A 13,672-nucleotide genomic window follows, 5' to 3' on the forward strand; every position below is an offset into this window, starting at 1 on the left:
GGTAGGAGACACTGAGCAGGTTATTGCAAGGCCATGCCTCCAGGAGAAGGACAGCCAGAATCTTCCAGAGTGTGGTCTCGGCCTTGGAGTCATTTCCCACCTGAGGGAGAGGTGGGGATTACACACTGGGCGCGCCTGCATGCCTCACCGCGGGGTGTGGCCCAGAGCGGGTGTTGTCCTCTCCTGGTGCTGCAGGTATGCCAGGTGGTCAAAGGCCATCGGCGTTTCCTCTAGGCACCGAGTTGGGCAGCGACAGACCCAGGCCTGGAGCCAGCTTAGCATCCTGGGTGCCAAAGATGGCAACAGAGTGGTCCAGCCAGGACCAGAATGGAGTTTAGGGTCCCTGGCACCAATTTGTGTGACCTTGGGCCAGTATTTTGACTTCTTTCAGCCTTGGTTTGTCTGTATACCTCTGGCTGTCCATCTTCCTTCTCCTGAGTTCTTGGGGTATCATTGTTCTAAATTGCCTGGTCTGTGTCCAGACTTCATTTTGGTTCAACTGACCTGAAAATGCCCCTCCTGACTGACCCTAATTTCAGAAGTATGGTGTGTTAGTTGGGGAGGCCCAAGCCCTGTGAAGACCCTCCCCACCCCTTTCAAAGAGGATTATTAACGTTGGAAAGGAGTCTGCAGCCTGGTGGAAGGCAGGTGTGCTGAACGGGGAGACACCCCACCTTCCCCCACACCAGCCTGTGCCCTTGGCGTTGTCTCTTGAGCCGGTTTTCTCAGCCAGCATGTGGGGTAAACTCAGCCCCACCTTCACTCGGGTGGTGGTGAGGGCTGCACAGAGTGCTGTGAAATCTTCCCGCCAGCATTCCGGCATCTCCAGAGGAAGGAAATCCCTGGTGTTGTGACTACCGTGACAAGGCTGCCAGTTTGAGCCTGGAGTTGGTCCCTTGGCACTAGTGGGAGTTCGCTCGCTTGCAGGAGGTGAACGAGGTCGAGTCAGAAGGACGTCAGCAAGATAGGCCTTGTTTTTTGTGTGGTAGACGCAGGTCCAGGCTTTGCACTGGGAGACTTCCTGTTGCTCTCCTGATGACTTCCCTTCTCCTCCTGCCACACGGCAGAGGCTCCTCTGGAGGCTCCTCGGCACCGCGCAGCTAGTGGGAGATGGACAGGGAGCATGAGGAGGTGGCCACCTAGGCCCTTGTCAGGCCCCTCACTGTGTCAGGAGGGAGGCTGGCATTCTTGGGGCGTCCATAAATTACTATCAAGGCAGGCTCTGTAACCTCCATCCTGCCCCACCTTCCCCCCAAGGAAGAGAGAGGAAGGAACCCTCCTTGTTGCTCAGCAGATAGGAAGGAGAGGGCCATCCCGGGCAGACGATGGCCTTGCCAGCCCCATTTCCTGCCTCCAACCAGGAGGGAGGGTGAGGCTCAGCTCCTAGGTGAAGGTGCTGCTAATTAAAACAAACACAGCTGTGTTTGTGTCATGCTGACACCGGCACCCGGCGGGCACGGAGGAGAGAGACCTGTGCTGAGCTCACATCTGGAAGGGGCACGATTATTTGACTAAGTGAGACACTGAGCCATGCACGTGCCTCTCTTATTCTTCAGTACAATTGCTCATCCTCCTAGAGAAGCTTACTTTTTTTAAGTAAACTTTTTTCTTGAAACTTAACAGGAAAAGTGCTTTGAAACTCAAGGCCAGAGGGGGAACGTGCCCTTGAGGTTGACCCTTAAAATAAATCTTGGGTTCAGAGAAAGGAAGCTGATAATGGCCCTACATAATTAGTTCTTGTGGCTTTTATAGTCATTTTCTAACAAATGTTAGACAAATGTTACCAAAACGCTGTTTTTATCAAGTCAAAAGATTTGCCCAGTTTCGTGTTCATTGGCCTGCCAGTGAACGCTCTCGATAGCTGTCTCCCCCCATCTGCAGCCTCCCCTTCCACTGATGTCCCTGAAAGTCAGACTAGCCTCCTGGTCTCATTGTGTATCCAGCCCTGAGCTCTTCACTTCCTGCGATGTCGTCACTGAGTCTGGGAGGAACTGTCATCAGCCCCTTTCACAGGCAAGGAAACTGACACTCAGATGTGTCACTTCCCCACGGTCACATGGTTGGTGTCAGAGATGGGACTATACCCAGGACCACATGGGTTGGGTTTGGGCTCTGGATCGCTGCACGGCACTTCCTCCCTGCCAGGCCCTTCCCTGAACCTCCCTCCCCCACTGCCAGCTACGTCAGTCCATCTGTCCTTCCAAGTCTAGCCTGAGCTGGGCTCCTCACATGCTTCCCCAGACTGTGACCCTCTGATCACATCACCTCCTGCAGACGTTCTTAACTCAGAGGCTACAGGCTTCCTAAAGAATACATGGGTTTGGGGAGGCCGCAGATCTCCAGGAATCACAGACAGGCTTGTACACAGCTTATTTGTGGGGAGAGGGTCCAGCGTTTTCCTCCATCCCAAAGGAGCCAATCCCCCAAACCAAGCGTAGCCATCGTATTTTTTAACGGACCCTGTCTACCCACCTCCACAACCCTCAGTTGTGGGATAGCTTACAATTGGTTCATGGGACGACCCTGCTGTGGTGTTTCTGAGCCCTGGATTCCTAGAGGTGGCTGTCAGTTCCAGGAAGGAGCCTCAGGATGTCTTCCCACACTCAGAGAAACCTGTCTCGGCCACCTGACTTCAGTGGGCTCTGGGCCATTTTCACCTCACTGGCCCCAGCTGACTCTCCCAGCCAAGGCAGAGCAGGCCCACTCGGGGAGGGGGCGCCAGGACCCAGGAAGCATAGTGGTCTCCACTCAGGCTGCGCAGCTTCTCGGGGCCTCCGATGACTCCTCCTTGAAATGGGGGGATAATGGCCCCTGCCTCGTAGGACCATGAGGACTAACTAAAGTAGGCCTGGTGTGGACTGAGTATTTCATTTGGGTTAGCTGGTTTTCGCGCTCCCAGCTCACTGGGATGCCGATGGGTGAAGTGGGGGCGGTGGGGGAAAGGGCCACATAGTCCCTTTGATGGACTGCGTGAGACTCCCCCACTGTTTCCATCAGCTCTTCCAATAGGGAGGTGTGTGGAGGGTCCCTACGGCTCTAGGGAAAGGACAGAGCCCTAGTCTGGTGACAAACTCCCTCCTTAGACAGTCTGTTGGTGTGGGTGGGTGGCAGCGCTCACCCGTCTGGTCAGGAAGTAAGCAGGCTTTCTGCGTGGAGATGCCTATCTCCAGGGCAACCGGAGGAGCAAAGAATGGTGTTCTTTATGATGGAGTCCCTTTGGATCATTGAGTCTCAGATGGTAGGGGCCAGGAAGCCCCAGGTCCACAGTGTTCCCCTTCAGTGGGGGCCTGGGACCCAGAGGTAGGCCTGGCCCCAGTGCCCGTGCCACTGCCAGGTGTGCCGCCTTGGGCAGAGGCTTGGGGACAAAGAATGGGGCTGGCCTTGTCTGGGCTGCCTCCAGGAAGGTCCAACACAGCACACTCTTAGGTTTCACCAACTGCCCGGGACCACTATCTGCTTTGAGCCCCAGAATACTCACCAGCTACAGTCCTGAAAGTCTGCTTTTCTCTCTCCTCAGAAATCAACGACCGGGAGCAGAAGCTGCATGCCCTGAAGGACGTACTCAGGAAATTCCCGAAGGAAAACCACGAAGTCTTCAAATATGTCATCTCTCACCTGAACAAGTATGGCGCAGGGCTTGCTGTTTGCTTTTCCCTCCTTCAGAAATCACCAGTCAGGGCCAGTGAGCAGCAGAATGAGGCTGGGCAAGGCTCAGCTGAGGACAGGCCGGCCCGGCAGCTAACCGCAGTCAAGTGGGTGCGGAAGCTGCGGTCAGGAAACCTGTTTACGGGATTTTTCCTGAATTTATTCACACAAAATAGGTCTGTTTTTCGTGCAAAGCTATTTTTCTGTTGACTAAGTGGTGTTCTATAGAGCTCTGTCTTGGGACACACTCAGTCCCTATCTCTGCATCGCCAGTGTTGTCACCCACATTGGTGGCCTGGGTTAGAATCCCTGAGGCAGCCCGTCCAAGCTGGGGCTTGTGGGGACTTGTCACGTGGGCACATGAGCAGGGCACGGAGCATGGAGAGTTGTGCCTGGGGCTCTTCTGCCCTCACGCTGTGGTGGGCAGGCGGGGAGAGCAGCCGGGGTGACAGAGCCTGAGCACACACATGGCCCGGGGCAGGGTGTAGAGCCTCGGCCAGCGCCCCCTGCCCTGAGGGGCTCTGACCGTGAGTTTGCTGTCACCTGCAGGGTCAGCCACAACAACAAGGTGAATCTCATGACCAGCGAGAACCTGTCCATCTGCTTCTGGCCCACGTTGATGCGGCCCGATTTCAGCACCGTCGACGCGTTGACAGCCACGCGCACCTACCAGACAATCATCGAGCTTTTCATCCAGCAGTGCCCTTTCTTCTTCTACAATCGGCCCATCAGCGAGCCTCCTGGCGCCACGCCCAGCTCCCCCTCTGCTGTGGCCTCCACCGTGCCCTTCCTCACCTCCACACCAGCCACCAGTCAGCCGTCACCCCCCCAGTCGCCCCCGCCCACCCCCCAGTCCCCGATGCAGCCTCTACTCCCCTCCCAGCTGCAAGCCGAGCACACGCTGTGAGTCCCCAAGGCCTGGGGCAAAAGGAGGCTCGGTCTTCTCTCTTCAGGGTGGCATTTGGCCTTGAACGCAACCAGGTCCACTGGGGCAGGTGTGGGAGGGGCTTGTCTCTCCCCTGTCCCCTCCTCAGGACCTCAGCAGTAGCACCAGCCAACAGTCCGCCATAGGCTGGGCCGTCAGGCACCCTGAGCCTGGGGCTGGCTGCAGGCGGCAGCTGGGGGCCCTGCCCTTCGACATGAACCCCTTTGAGGACTTAACTGGCCAAGCAGCGGCCCCAGTGGCCCTCCATACGCTCACTGCTCCCTGACGCCGGCCCACCTGTCCACGCACACCAGCCTCGGGTCACCTGCTGCCGGGACAGCCTGGCCTTTGCCAGTGGGAAGAGGAGGCTCCAAGATTCAGGCCATGAGGAAAACACATCTGTCTCTTCCCACCTTCCATATCTGCACCCCCACCCCTAGTTGGGGGTGCAGCCTGTCTGGAACCTCCTTGGGAACATGTAGGCCACAACTCTGCCACCTCTAGGTACAGTGCTGAGGACGAGGGCCCGGCCCGGCAGAACAGAGGGTGGGAGCTTCGTGCCTGCACCAAGAGAGAGTGGCTTTTCCCCGATGGCCCTCACACACGCCCTCCCTTCACAGGTTTCGGGGATACATTCCCTTTACAACAAAGGAACACTGGGAGGAAAATGGAAAAACCCATGTAATAATTTTAAAAAAGAAAAAGGAAGACACTACAGGAAGAAAAACTACAGACCTCAAGATTCAGCTCTCCTCCCACCTCTCTGAGAGGGAAACAGGTGGAAGGAAGGTGGCTCTTGTCTTTGTGACAGCAAAACAAGGAGGCCCAGGGGTGGTTGCCTGAGAGCCTGTTAGGGGCCCACTTATGTCCTGTCCCCAGATCCCCCTTTCCCCAAGAAGACAGTCTGAGCCCTTGGTGCAAAGAGCTGGGGAGACCAGCAGACCTGGTCTGCCTTGGGACACACGACAGGCTGTGGAAACACTACTTGGTGTGTGTGTGCGCATGTGCGTGTGTGGGGGGAGGGCATGCCTGTGAGGGAGGGCACAGTGGAGGGTGCTGGGGTGCATTTGGGGTTTGGTTTAGTTTACTTGGTGTTGAAGTGGAATCATTTTCATCCTGGGCCGTAGTCCCCAGCAGGGGTACTTGTGGGAAGTGGGCAGGTGTAGGGAACTGAAGTACGGTGGCCTGCTGGCGCCCGCCCAGGGGCATCCTTCATGCTCCCAAGGCCAGCAGGGCCCAGAGGAGCTACAGGCACAAAGGCCAGCAGAGTCACGAGGAGAACCCTTGCCTGCCTGTCACACCACCGCCACCCTGCCGTGTCCTTCCCCAGCACTTCCTGGGAAATGGCCTTCCCCTCGGCTTCCTGGCCTTTCCACTGGCCCCTGGGAGAACCCTTCTCGTGCCCCACCTCTGCCCTCCACCCCCACCCCCCAAACACATCAACCCCGCTAAGGCTGCTACAGATCCTGGCTGCCCTCCGCTCCTGGTGGCTGGGCCACAGCCTCTGCAGTGAAGAAGCCTGACACTAAGGTACCCAGGGGTGGGGGTGGGGTAGAGGGCCCTACACGCCACGGCCTTCCGGGTCTCTGTGCACTTTAAGAAGCAGCACCTGTGGTATGTTTGAGGGTTCCCTGGGTCACCTCAGCTGGGTGGCCTTATGCGTAAGATGCTTCAGAACAACCTCCAGTCACCCCAGCCCCAGCCGCTTCACATTGACTGGAGGGTGTGGCAGGCCCTTTGCTGACTTCCTCCTCTGGATAAGCTGGATGGATACCTTCACGTTCTGGTTCTCGTACGGCAAAATAAGGTGCTTGGGAAAACTAAATTATCCCTGCAGGCTTTACCCCCTCTTTAAGAAACAAAAAGCAAACCCAAGGTACATCAATGTTTTACGTAACTGTTGGATGATGGATGTTTTTCCCTTTTGGTGGAGCTGTGCCTGATGCTTTAGGTTGGGGTGGGCTGGAAGGTGGTATTTGTGTTTTCACAAGAGGTTGGCAGACCCCCAGGCAGATGAGGAAATGAATTTCTCACTCTTCTAGGTATGCTCACCTATTCCCAGTCAGCCCTTCAAGGTATTGGGTTCCAGTTGAAGGAAAGCCATGGGGGTGGCCTGGAGCCACTGTCCCTTGTGTGAACTAAAACAGGTAGCCTGGTTCCCTTCCACTGCCACCACCTTGTGCTGGGGCACCCCCCACACGTACTGCCACCTGCAACTTCAGCTCTACACCAGGAACTCCCCCCAACGCCCTTGGCTTCCCACATCACTCATCCCTGCACAGATGTGCACATTGTAGGGGATTTGGGGGGTGCGTGGGGGGGCAGAGGAGGAGCGGCTGTGCTTTGCATCGTCACCCCTGTGCGACCCCACAGCGCCCCCTGGTCGCCAGCCTGAGAAGCTGCAGGACCTCCCGCCTGCACGTGTCCTGCCAGGACTTGAGAGATGCGGGTGGGGACCGGTGGCTCATGCCCGGTCAGAGCCACAGTGGACAGGAGGTTCCAAGGCTTCCTCTTGTTTCTGTTTGCTGACTCTTGAGCTTCTCTTTCCTGCTTCTCCAGGCTGACTCAGACTAGGGGGCGTTTCTTGGTCGTTCTGAGTTGGCATCGCCATCAGTAGTGGTGCTGGGCCTCAGCTTCCAGTCGGGGGTCAGCGTTCGGACCAAATAGGCACCTGGAGGAGACCCATAAGGGGGAGCCGGGGCGTGCGTTGTGACACTGCCTTAAACAATGCTGCCCACAGCTCAGAACTGAGACGGCAGGCATGAGCGGCCAGCTGGGGTGTGGGACTTGGCTCCGTGTCCCACAGCAGAATAGCGGTATGTCGAGCAGCTCTTCTCCTGTCCAGTGTTCTTTGTATACCCGCAAGAGTGTTGATGCCACACTTGGGGAGAATGGACAGCCCTTGGTTGTAAGCGCAAGGCTGATTCTGGTTCTGATGCTGCCACTCCGGGAGGGAGGGAGACGGTCCACAGTTGGGAGGCATTGCTTGTAGATTCGGCCCAAATTATTGGCTGTGTTACCATCGGGTATCAGCGTACTGTTATCGGTCCCATCACTTGACACTTGAGAAACTGCTGATAACTTGGCAGTACTGTTTCTGTGGGTTCTGCACCCCACCGCCCCCTTGGTCTGTCTTCCTTCTTAACACAGGAAGCATGCTGCCAGGCGATTTTTCTAGCAGCCTGTGTCTGCCAGGGTGGACAGCGGATGATACAGGAGCAGGGTGCCGGCCAGAAGGCCCCGGGAGAGTGCACTCCCTCCCTGTCCCTATGCCTCTGCTCCTGGTGGGGAGGGGTATCCCAGCATCAGCCCTGAAACTTGAAAACAAACTGCAGCATGTGCAACCTAAAGTCATCCATCTGTGCCCCCTCTCATCCTCCTGTGAGAACACACTGCTTTGGGGGTGTCTGCTACATAAAATAGTGGACAGTGGCCAAGGAAATGGACCGGGAGCCGCTGGGGCTCTGCTCAGCCAACTGCTGCTTTCCCAGGGGGAAGAAGCCCTAGGGACTTGGGGGAGTTGCTGGGGACCAGGTTCCCTCACTCCACAATCCTTGTGTGTAATGGACATGGTCTGCCATGGTTCTTGGGAACGGGCCCAAAGAGCTGGGGTTAGTCACGGTGCTCTGCAGACAGTGGCCAGTTGCCCTCACTCCTATTGCTTGGCAGGTTCAAGCCACTCATTTGCACTTAGGTGAAAGGACAGTCCTGTATGCCAGAAACCTAAGTCACATCTGGGACTGGTGGGGATGGCACCAGGGAGGTAATGTGTGAGGGGAAAGGCCTTTCTCCTCTCCCAAGGTCTGGGCCGCCCCCGGGCTGTGCCTGTGTCGCTGTCTTAGGGATCCTTCCCTCCTCTGGGGGCCACCTTTCAGCCGGCCTGCCTGCAGACTCCTACAGGTCAGAGGTAACCGCCCCTCCGCTCCCACCCCGCCAGCCCCAGCAGCCCTCCTTCGGCTGCTCAAACAGCAGTGATGTTACACTTTCAATGTAGTTGAGACAGGGCGTAAGTTATTGTTTGCATAAAAAAGAATCATGTTCCCTGTGTACATTAAAGAAAAAGGAAATGTCTCTGAATTGTATGGGAATAAAACTTGTTTGAAAATTTGGAATAGTGCTGCTGCCAGCTTATTTTTCTGGTACTTGTATTTTCACATGTTAAATGATCTTTATATATGTTGAATTAACAAATATTTTGAGTTTCCTGAGAAAAACAAACATTAATGGTATTGAAATGTGTTAGTAGTCTGGCCGTGTGCCCAAAATTCTGTTTTGCAGCAAAAGTGGAGAACTGTATGTAAAGAAAGTATAACAGTTATTTCTTTGTATTTTAGGGGCTTTAACCAGGACATCCTCTAGATGGTGTTAGGAATGTTTGCTTAATTTCCAGACTTTTTTGTTTTTTTTGAACACGTCGTGGGTATTTTGAGGCTCCAATCTGACTAGTGCATGGTCAGCCGGCAACTGAGGCTGAGGCATCTCTCTGACTGAGGTGTTTTTGTTTGGTTTTGTTTTTTAAAATCATGTATTTGCTACAAAGTATTGTACTTGTCTCAATGGGAATGGTGTAAAAAACTGAAAAGGCCTTATGTGATATGTATCATAGTTAATAAATCCGTCTTGTAAAAAACCAAACATGAGAGAAGTGAAGGCGGCCCCTCCTGCTGGGCTCCTGTCCACTCAGGCCCCGTGGGGACACTGGCTCCATCCTCAGAAGCCGCGTCCAAGGACCCTTGAGCAGGAGTTGTTTGCCACAGGGAGGGGATAGGCGTTCTCCAGCAGGGCCAGCAAAGCCGGCCCCCTTAGCTGCTTGCGAAGCCCTGCCTGTGCAGGGCCTGCTTCGCACCCTCCCCCAGCACTTCCCTGCTTTCCTCCTCTAGCAGAGTGATCTGCTTCCCCGATGCCTTGCTCTTGTGCTTTATTTCAGGTCGATATCCAAAGCACCACCCAAAGACCCCTGTGGCCACGGGCCCAGAGGCCTAGGAGGTAGGAGAGTTAGCCTCTGTGACCACCTTCGTTCAGGACCTGTGTCTCCAGGAAGGGAGGTTAGCTGCCCCCCAAAGAAGCCTCAGTCACCCAGGTCCAATCTACTCTGTCCCCGCTCTCTCCTCACCCCTTCCTTCTAGGCTCCTTAGGTCCAACTGTGGCCGTGCCTTCCTGTTCCTACCGCCCCTGCTCAGGCACCTCCACACCCTAAATCGCCTCCGTGACCTCAGGCTTGCCCCTTCCAACCCATGTTCTTCATACCCCGAAGTTATTCCAGAAGGAAGACCTCGCTTTGTGTTGCCTGTGGCAGGAGTGGGAACTAGTCGGTATGAGCCCTCTCTCCCTCCTGTTCCTCTGGCAGACATGACTCGTTGACCAAGACCCTCCCACAGAGCTCAGGCTCTCCTCTCTCTCCAGACAGCCACTGCCCATCAGCAGGAGCTGGAGACAAGAGGCCAGTTTATAGGGGTTTCTCACGGGGCAGTCAGGTGCTCACTGGATGTCCATGCCAGGACCCCTCCCTCTGGACCCAGCCAGCCCTGCCCTCCCACTCCTCCAGGCAGACCTCCAGCACCAGTCAAAATCATTCTCATTCTCTGAATGCACTTGGCTGCTTCCCGCCTCCAGACCTTTGCTTGTGCCGTTCCCTGCCTGGAATTCCTTCTATCCACAGGCCCCAACACCTCTGCCCATCAGCTTCTCACCTGGTATTCAAAGCTAGTCCCTCTAGGAAGTCTTCCCTGACCCTTTCACACATTGATTCAATTTGTTCTTTAAAAAAAAAATCTCTACAGGACAGAGCCAGCACTGTGTGGTGACATAAACCAGTCTTTTTCTCTGGTTGATGTCCAAGTCCATGCCTTGTGGACTTGTACCTCTCAGCCTCCCAAGTCAAGAGCCTTTTGGGGACAGGGCCTGTGGCTCCTCCAGATGTCCTCCTAGGATGCCCAACAAAGTGACTTGAATGTGGTAGGTCCTCAGTTGTAGAACGCAGTGGTCTCCACCATGCCGTTGATTTGACTCTGTCTATGAGCCGACGTCTCCCCCATGACGCTCCAGCCCAGACCTCCGCTCCAAGCACAACACTCACATCCACCTGCCGGTGACACTCCACCTGGGGACTCCAGTGTGACACACCCATAGCCTAACTCCTGGCCCCTCTGTTCAAACCTGTCCATCCCCCATAAGCCAGAGACGCTGGAGGTCTCCTTGGGGTATCACTGTCCCGTCAACTGGACCCACCTCCAACTTCTGTTTTACCTTCCACGTAGCTGTTAAATCTCCCCCTTCCCTCCTCGTTCCCTGCCACCATTCTGATGGAATCTGCCCCAGCCTGCTTCGCCTCCCCCCTGGCCTCCCTGCCTCCAGTCTCACCCTTCTGTCCCATCTCCTCTTGGCATGCAGAGGGAGGTTTTCCAAACAGATCTGGCCCTGCCATCCCTGCCTTATCACCTTGCAGGGCTCCCCAGTGCCCTTAGAGGAAAGCCCAAACTCTTCAGCCTTACCTGGCACCCTGCCTTCCAGCCTTTGGCTCTCCGAGGGCCCACCCACCTCAGGCCTTTTGCACATGCTGTTCCCTGTCCACCCCTCCTTGCTAGCTCCCTCCTTAACTCTTAGATTTCAGCTTCAAGGACTTTTCCTCAGGGAAGCCCTGCCTGATCCCAGACCAAGATGGATTCCTTTGCTTTCAAAGAACTGTTCTCTTCTTCAGGAGTACGTTTCTGCTTGTCACTCATCCCGATTGTATCCGCCTACCTAACACATTTACTGAGCATTTACCCTGTACCGGGCACCTGGGGATACAGCTGGAGCTGACATCTAGTGGAAAAGACAGTAAATAGGCAAAGAAATGGACATATACCGCAATGTCAGGCGCAGAAAAGGAGTTAGGAAGGATGTGGCCTTGGAACAGGGATGATATTCAGGAGGGTCAAGAAGACCTCCAAGGAGGTGACATCGCAGCAGAACAGGGACCAGGGTGAGGTGAGTAAGGCACTCGCCTGCCTCGGTTACAAAACTTAGTGCTCAAGTTATGTAGAGACACAGTGATCAAGATAAAAATATTCCAGTGCAATGTTTCAAAGTCAGAAAAACATCAAAATGAACTGGGTCAAATATGTGGTGATGGAAGAACTGACTCGGGGGGGTGAACACACAATGTGATATATAGACGATGTATTACAGAATTGTACACTTGAAACCCTTGTAATTTTACTAACCACTGTCACCCCAATAAATTTTAATTAAAACAAAACAAAAACAACTGGGGTGACAGGTTAGCTCAGTTGGTTAGAGCGTGATGCTGATGACACCAAGGTTGCCGGTTCGATCCCCACCTGGGCCACTGTGAGCTGTGCCCTCCTTAAAAAGAAACAAAAACAAAAAAAACATCAAAATACTGCGTTAAAACAGAATCAACACTGTTGAGCTGTAGTGAAACCTGAGGCTAAAAGAGAAATCAGTAACTGAGCCTGGAACTGGGAAGGAATTGGTGGTGGATGAGACCAGAGCGGCAACAGTGAAAGCAGAGAGAGGAGGTGGGAGTCTGGCTATCCTGAAGGTCAAGGTGACACAATTTGCTCAAGATTGCATGTGACTGTGAGAGAGAGAAGGCGGGATGACTCCAGGTTGACAATATAGTGTATCTGATTACCGTCTGTCTCCCCCACTACCCTGTGAAACCTACGAGGGCTGGCGCCGTGCTCCGCAAGCTACAGCCAGCACCTACCACGCACTAGGCGCTCCGGAGCTCCGGGCCCACGGCCCGACAGGGGAGAATGCAGTGTGTTATTCTATGCGGCCACCAGGGGTCAGCAGAGCGCCGCCTGCCCAGCCCTGGTGGAGCCCGGGAAGTGCTGGAAGCCGGGTTAGGGGGCGTTTTAAGGAAGGGGGGCAGGAAAGCAAGATTGGAAGGGGCAGTGGAGACTGGGGAGGAGGCAGGTTCTGAGAAATGGGGTTGGAAGTGTCTCAGGAGCAGGCTGAGAAGCAGGGGGACGAGCTGCTCTTCCTGTCATCTCATCCGTCCATGTCCATCCACTTATCCAGCCATTCCGTCACAGGTGGTCAGGTGCCAAACCACACAGTGCTTTGTAGAGCAAGATAATAAACTTGAAGTTTGTCCTGAAGGCACTGGGGAGCCATGGACGTGCCTTGAGCAGTGAAGAGACTGAGTCGGATTTGCAGGCGCTGAGAGGAGGGAGTAGAAAGTGGACATTCGAGAGATACAGGCTCACAGGGACTCGGCCTCCCAGGTGGGGACTTAAGAGCGTCCTAAATGTTAGCTAACATGTAACAAAAGCTAACCGGTTTTGGACACTTACAAGGTATCAGGCCCTGTTTTACTCATTTTTCATGTATCAACTCAATTTTCACACAAACTCTATGACATAAGCATTATCATTCTCCCCATTTTCCAGATGAGGGAACTGAAGCACAAAAGGTCCAAACGATTTGTCCAACATCACAAGTGTGTAAGTGGAAGCCAGGATTTGAACCCCAGCCATCTGACTGCAAAGCCCAAGGCTGCTCTAACAGATGACTACACACTGGCTGGCTTCCAACAATACAAATGGATTCTCTTACAGGTCTGGAGGCCAAACGCCCAAAATCAAGATCTCCGCAAGGCTGTGCTCCCTTTGCAGGCTCTAGAGAAGAGTGTTTCTCCTTCCAGCTCTGGTGGCTCCAGACCTTTCTTGGCATGGGGCTGCATCACTCCAATCTCTGCCTCCATCTTCACATGGCCTTCTCCTTTCTCCTGGTGTATTTCTCCTCTATGAGTCGTCCTCTTCTGTCTCTTAGAACACTTGTCGCTGGAGTTAGGGCCCACCTGGATAAGCAGGACGATCTCATCTCAAGATCTTAATTATATCTGCAAAGACCCTTTTTCCAGATTAGGTTACATTCCCAAGTCTCAGGGTTGAGACGTGGACATATGTTTTGGGGGGGAGCACTATTCAATCCCCCACCACCCTCCTCCATGGCACTGTCATTATTATTGAGATCATTGGTATCATTACCCACAGACTGTAGAGGAAGGTATGGCAGGTAGGGACGGCGAGGAGTGGGCGCTTAATAATTGCAGAAGGCATCTCATCATTGCCCCACCCTCCCCAGCTA

At 54.5% G+C, this 13,672-nt stretch overlaps 1 protein-coding gene across 1 annotated transcript in view; it reads left to right on the forward strand.

The window, feature by feature from the left end:
* Positions 1–9,152, forward strand: part of ARHGAP35 (Rho GTPase activating protein 35) — a 121,912-nt gene extending 112,760 nt beyond the window's left edge. The window contains exons 6-7 of the mRNA XM_081032357.1: positions 3,518–3,623; positions 4,195–9,152. Coding sequence (XP_080888483.1) covers positions 3,518–3,623; positions 4,195–4,552 — 464 coding nt within the window. The 3' untranslated portion in view covers positions 4,553–9,152. The remainder of the gene's footprint in view (positions 1–3,517; positions 3,624–4,194) is intronic.
* Positions 9,153–13,672: the final 4,520 nt, after the last annotated feature.

This window comes from Rhinolophus hipposideros (assembly GCF_964194185.1).
Source record: "Rhinolophus hipposideros genome assembly, chromosome: 21".
Lineage (NCBI taxonomy): Eukaryota > Metazoa > Chordata > Mammalia > Chiroptera > Rhinolophidae > Rhinolophus > Rhinolophus hipposideros.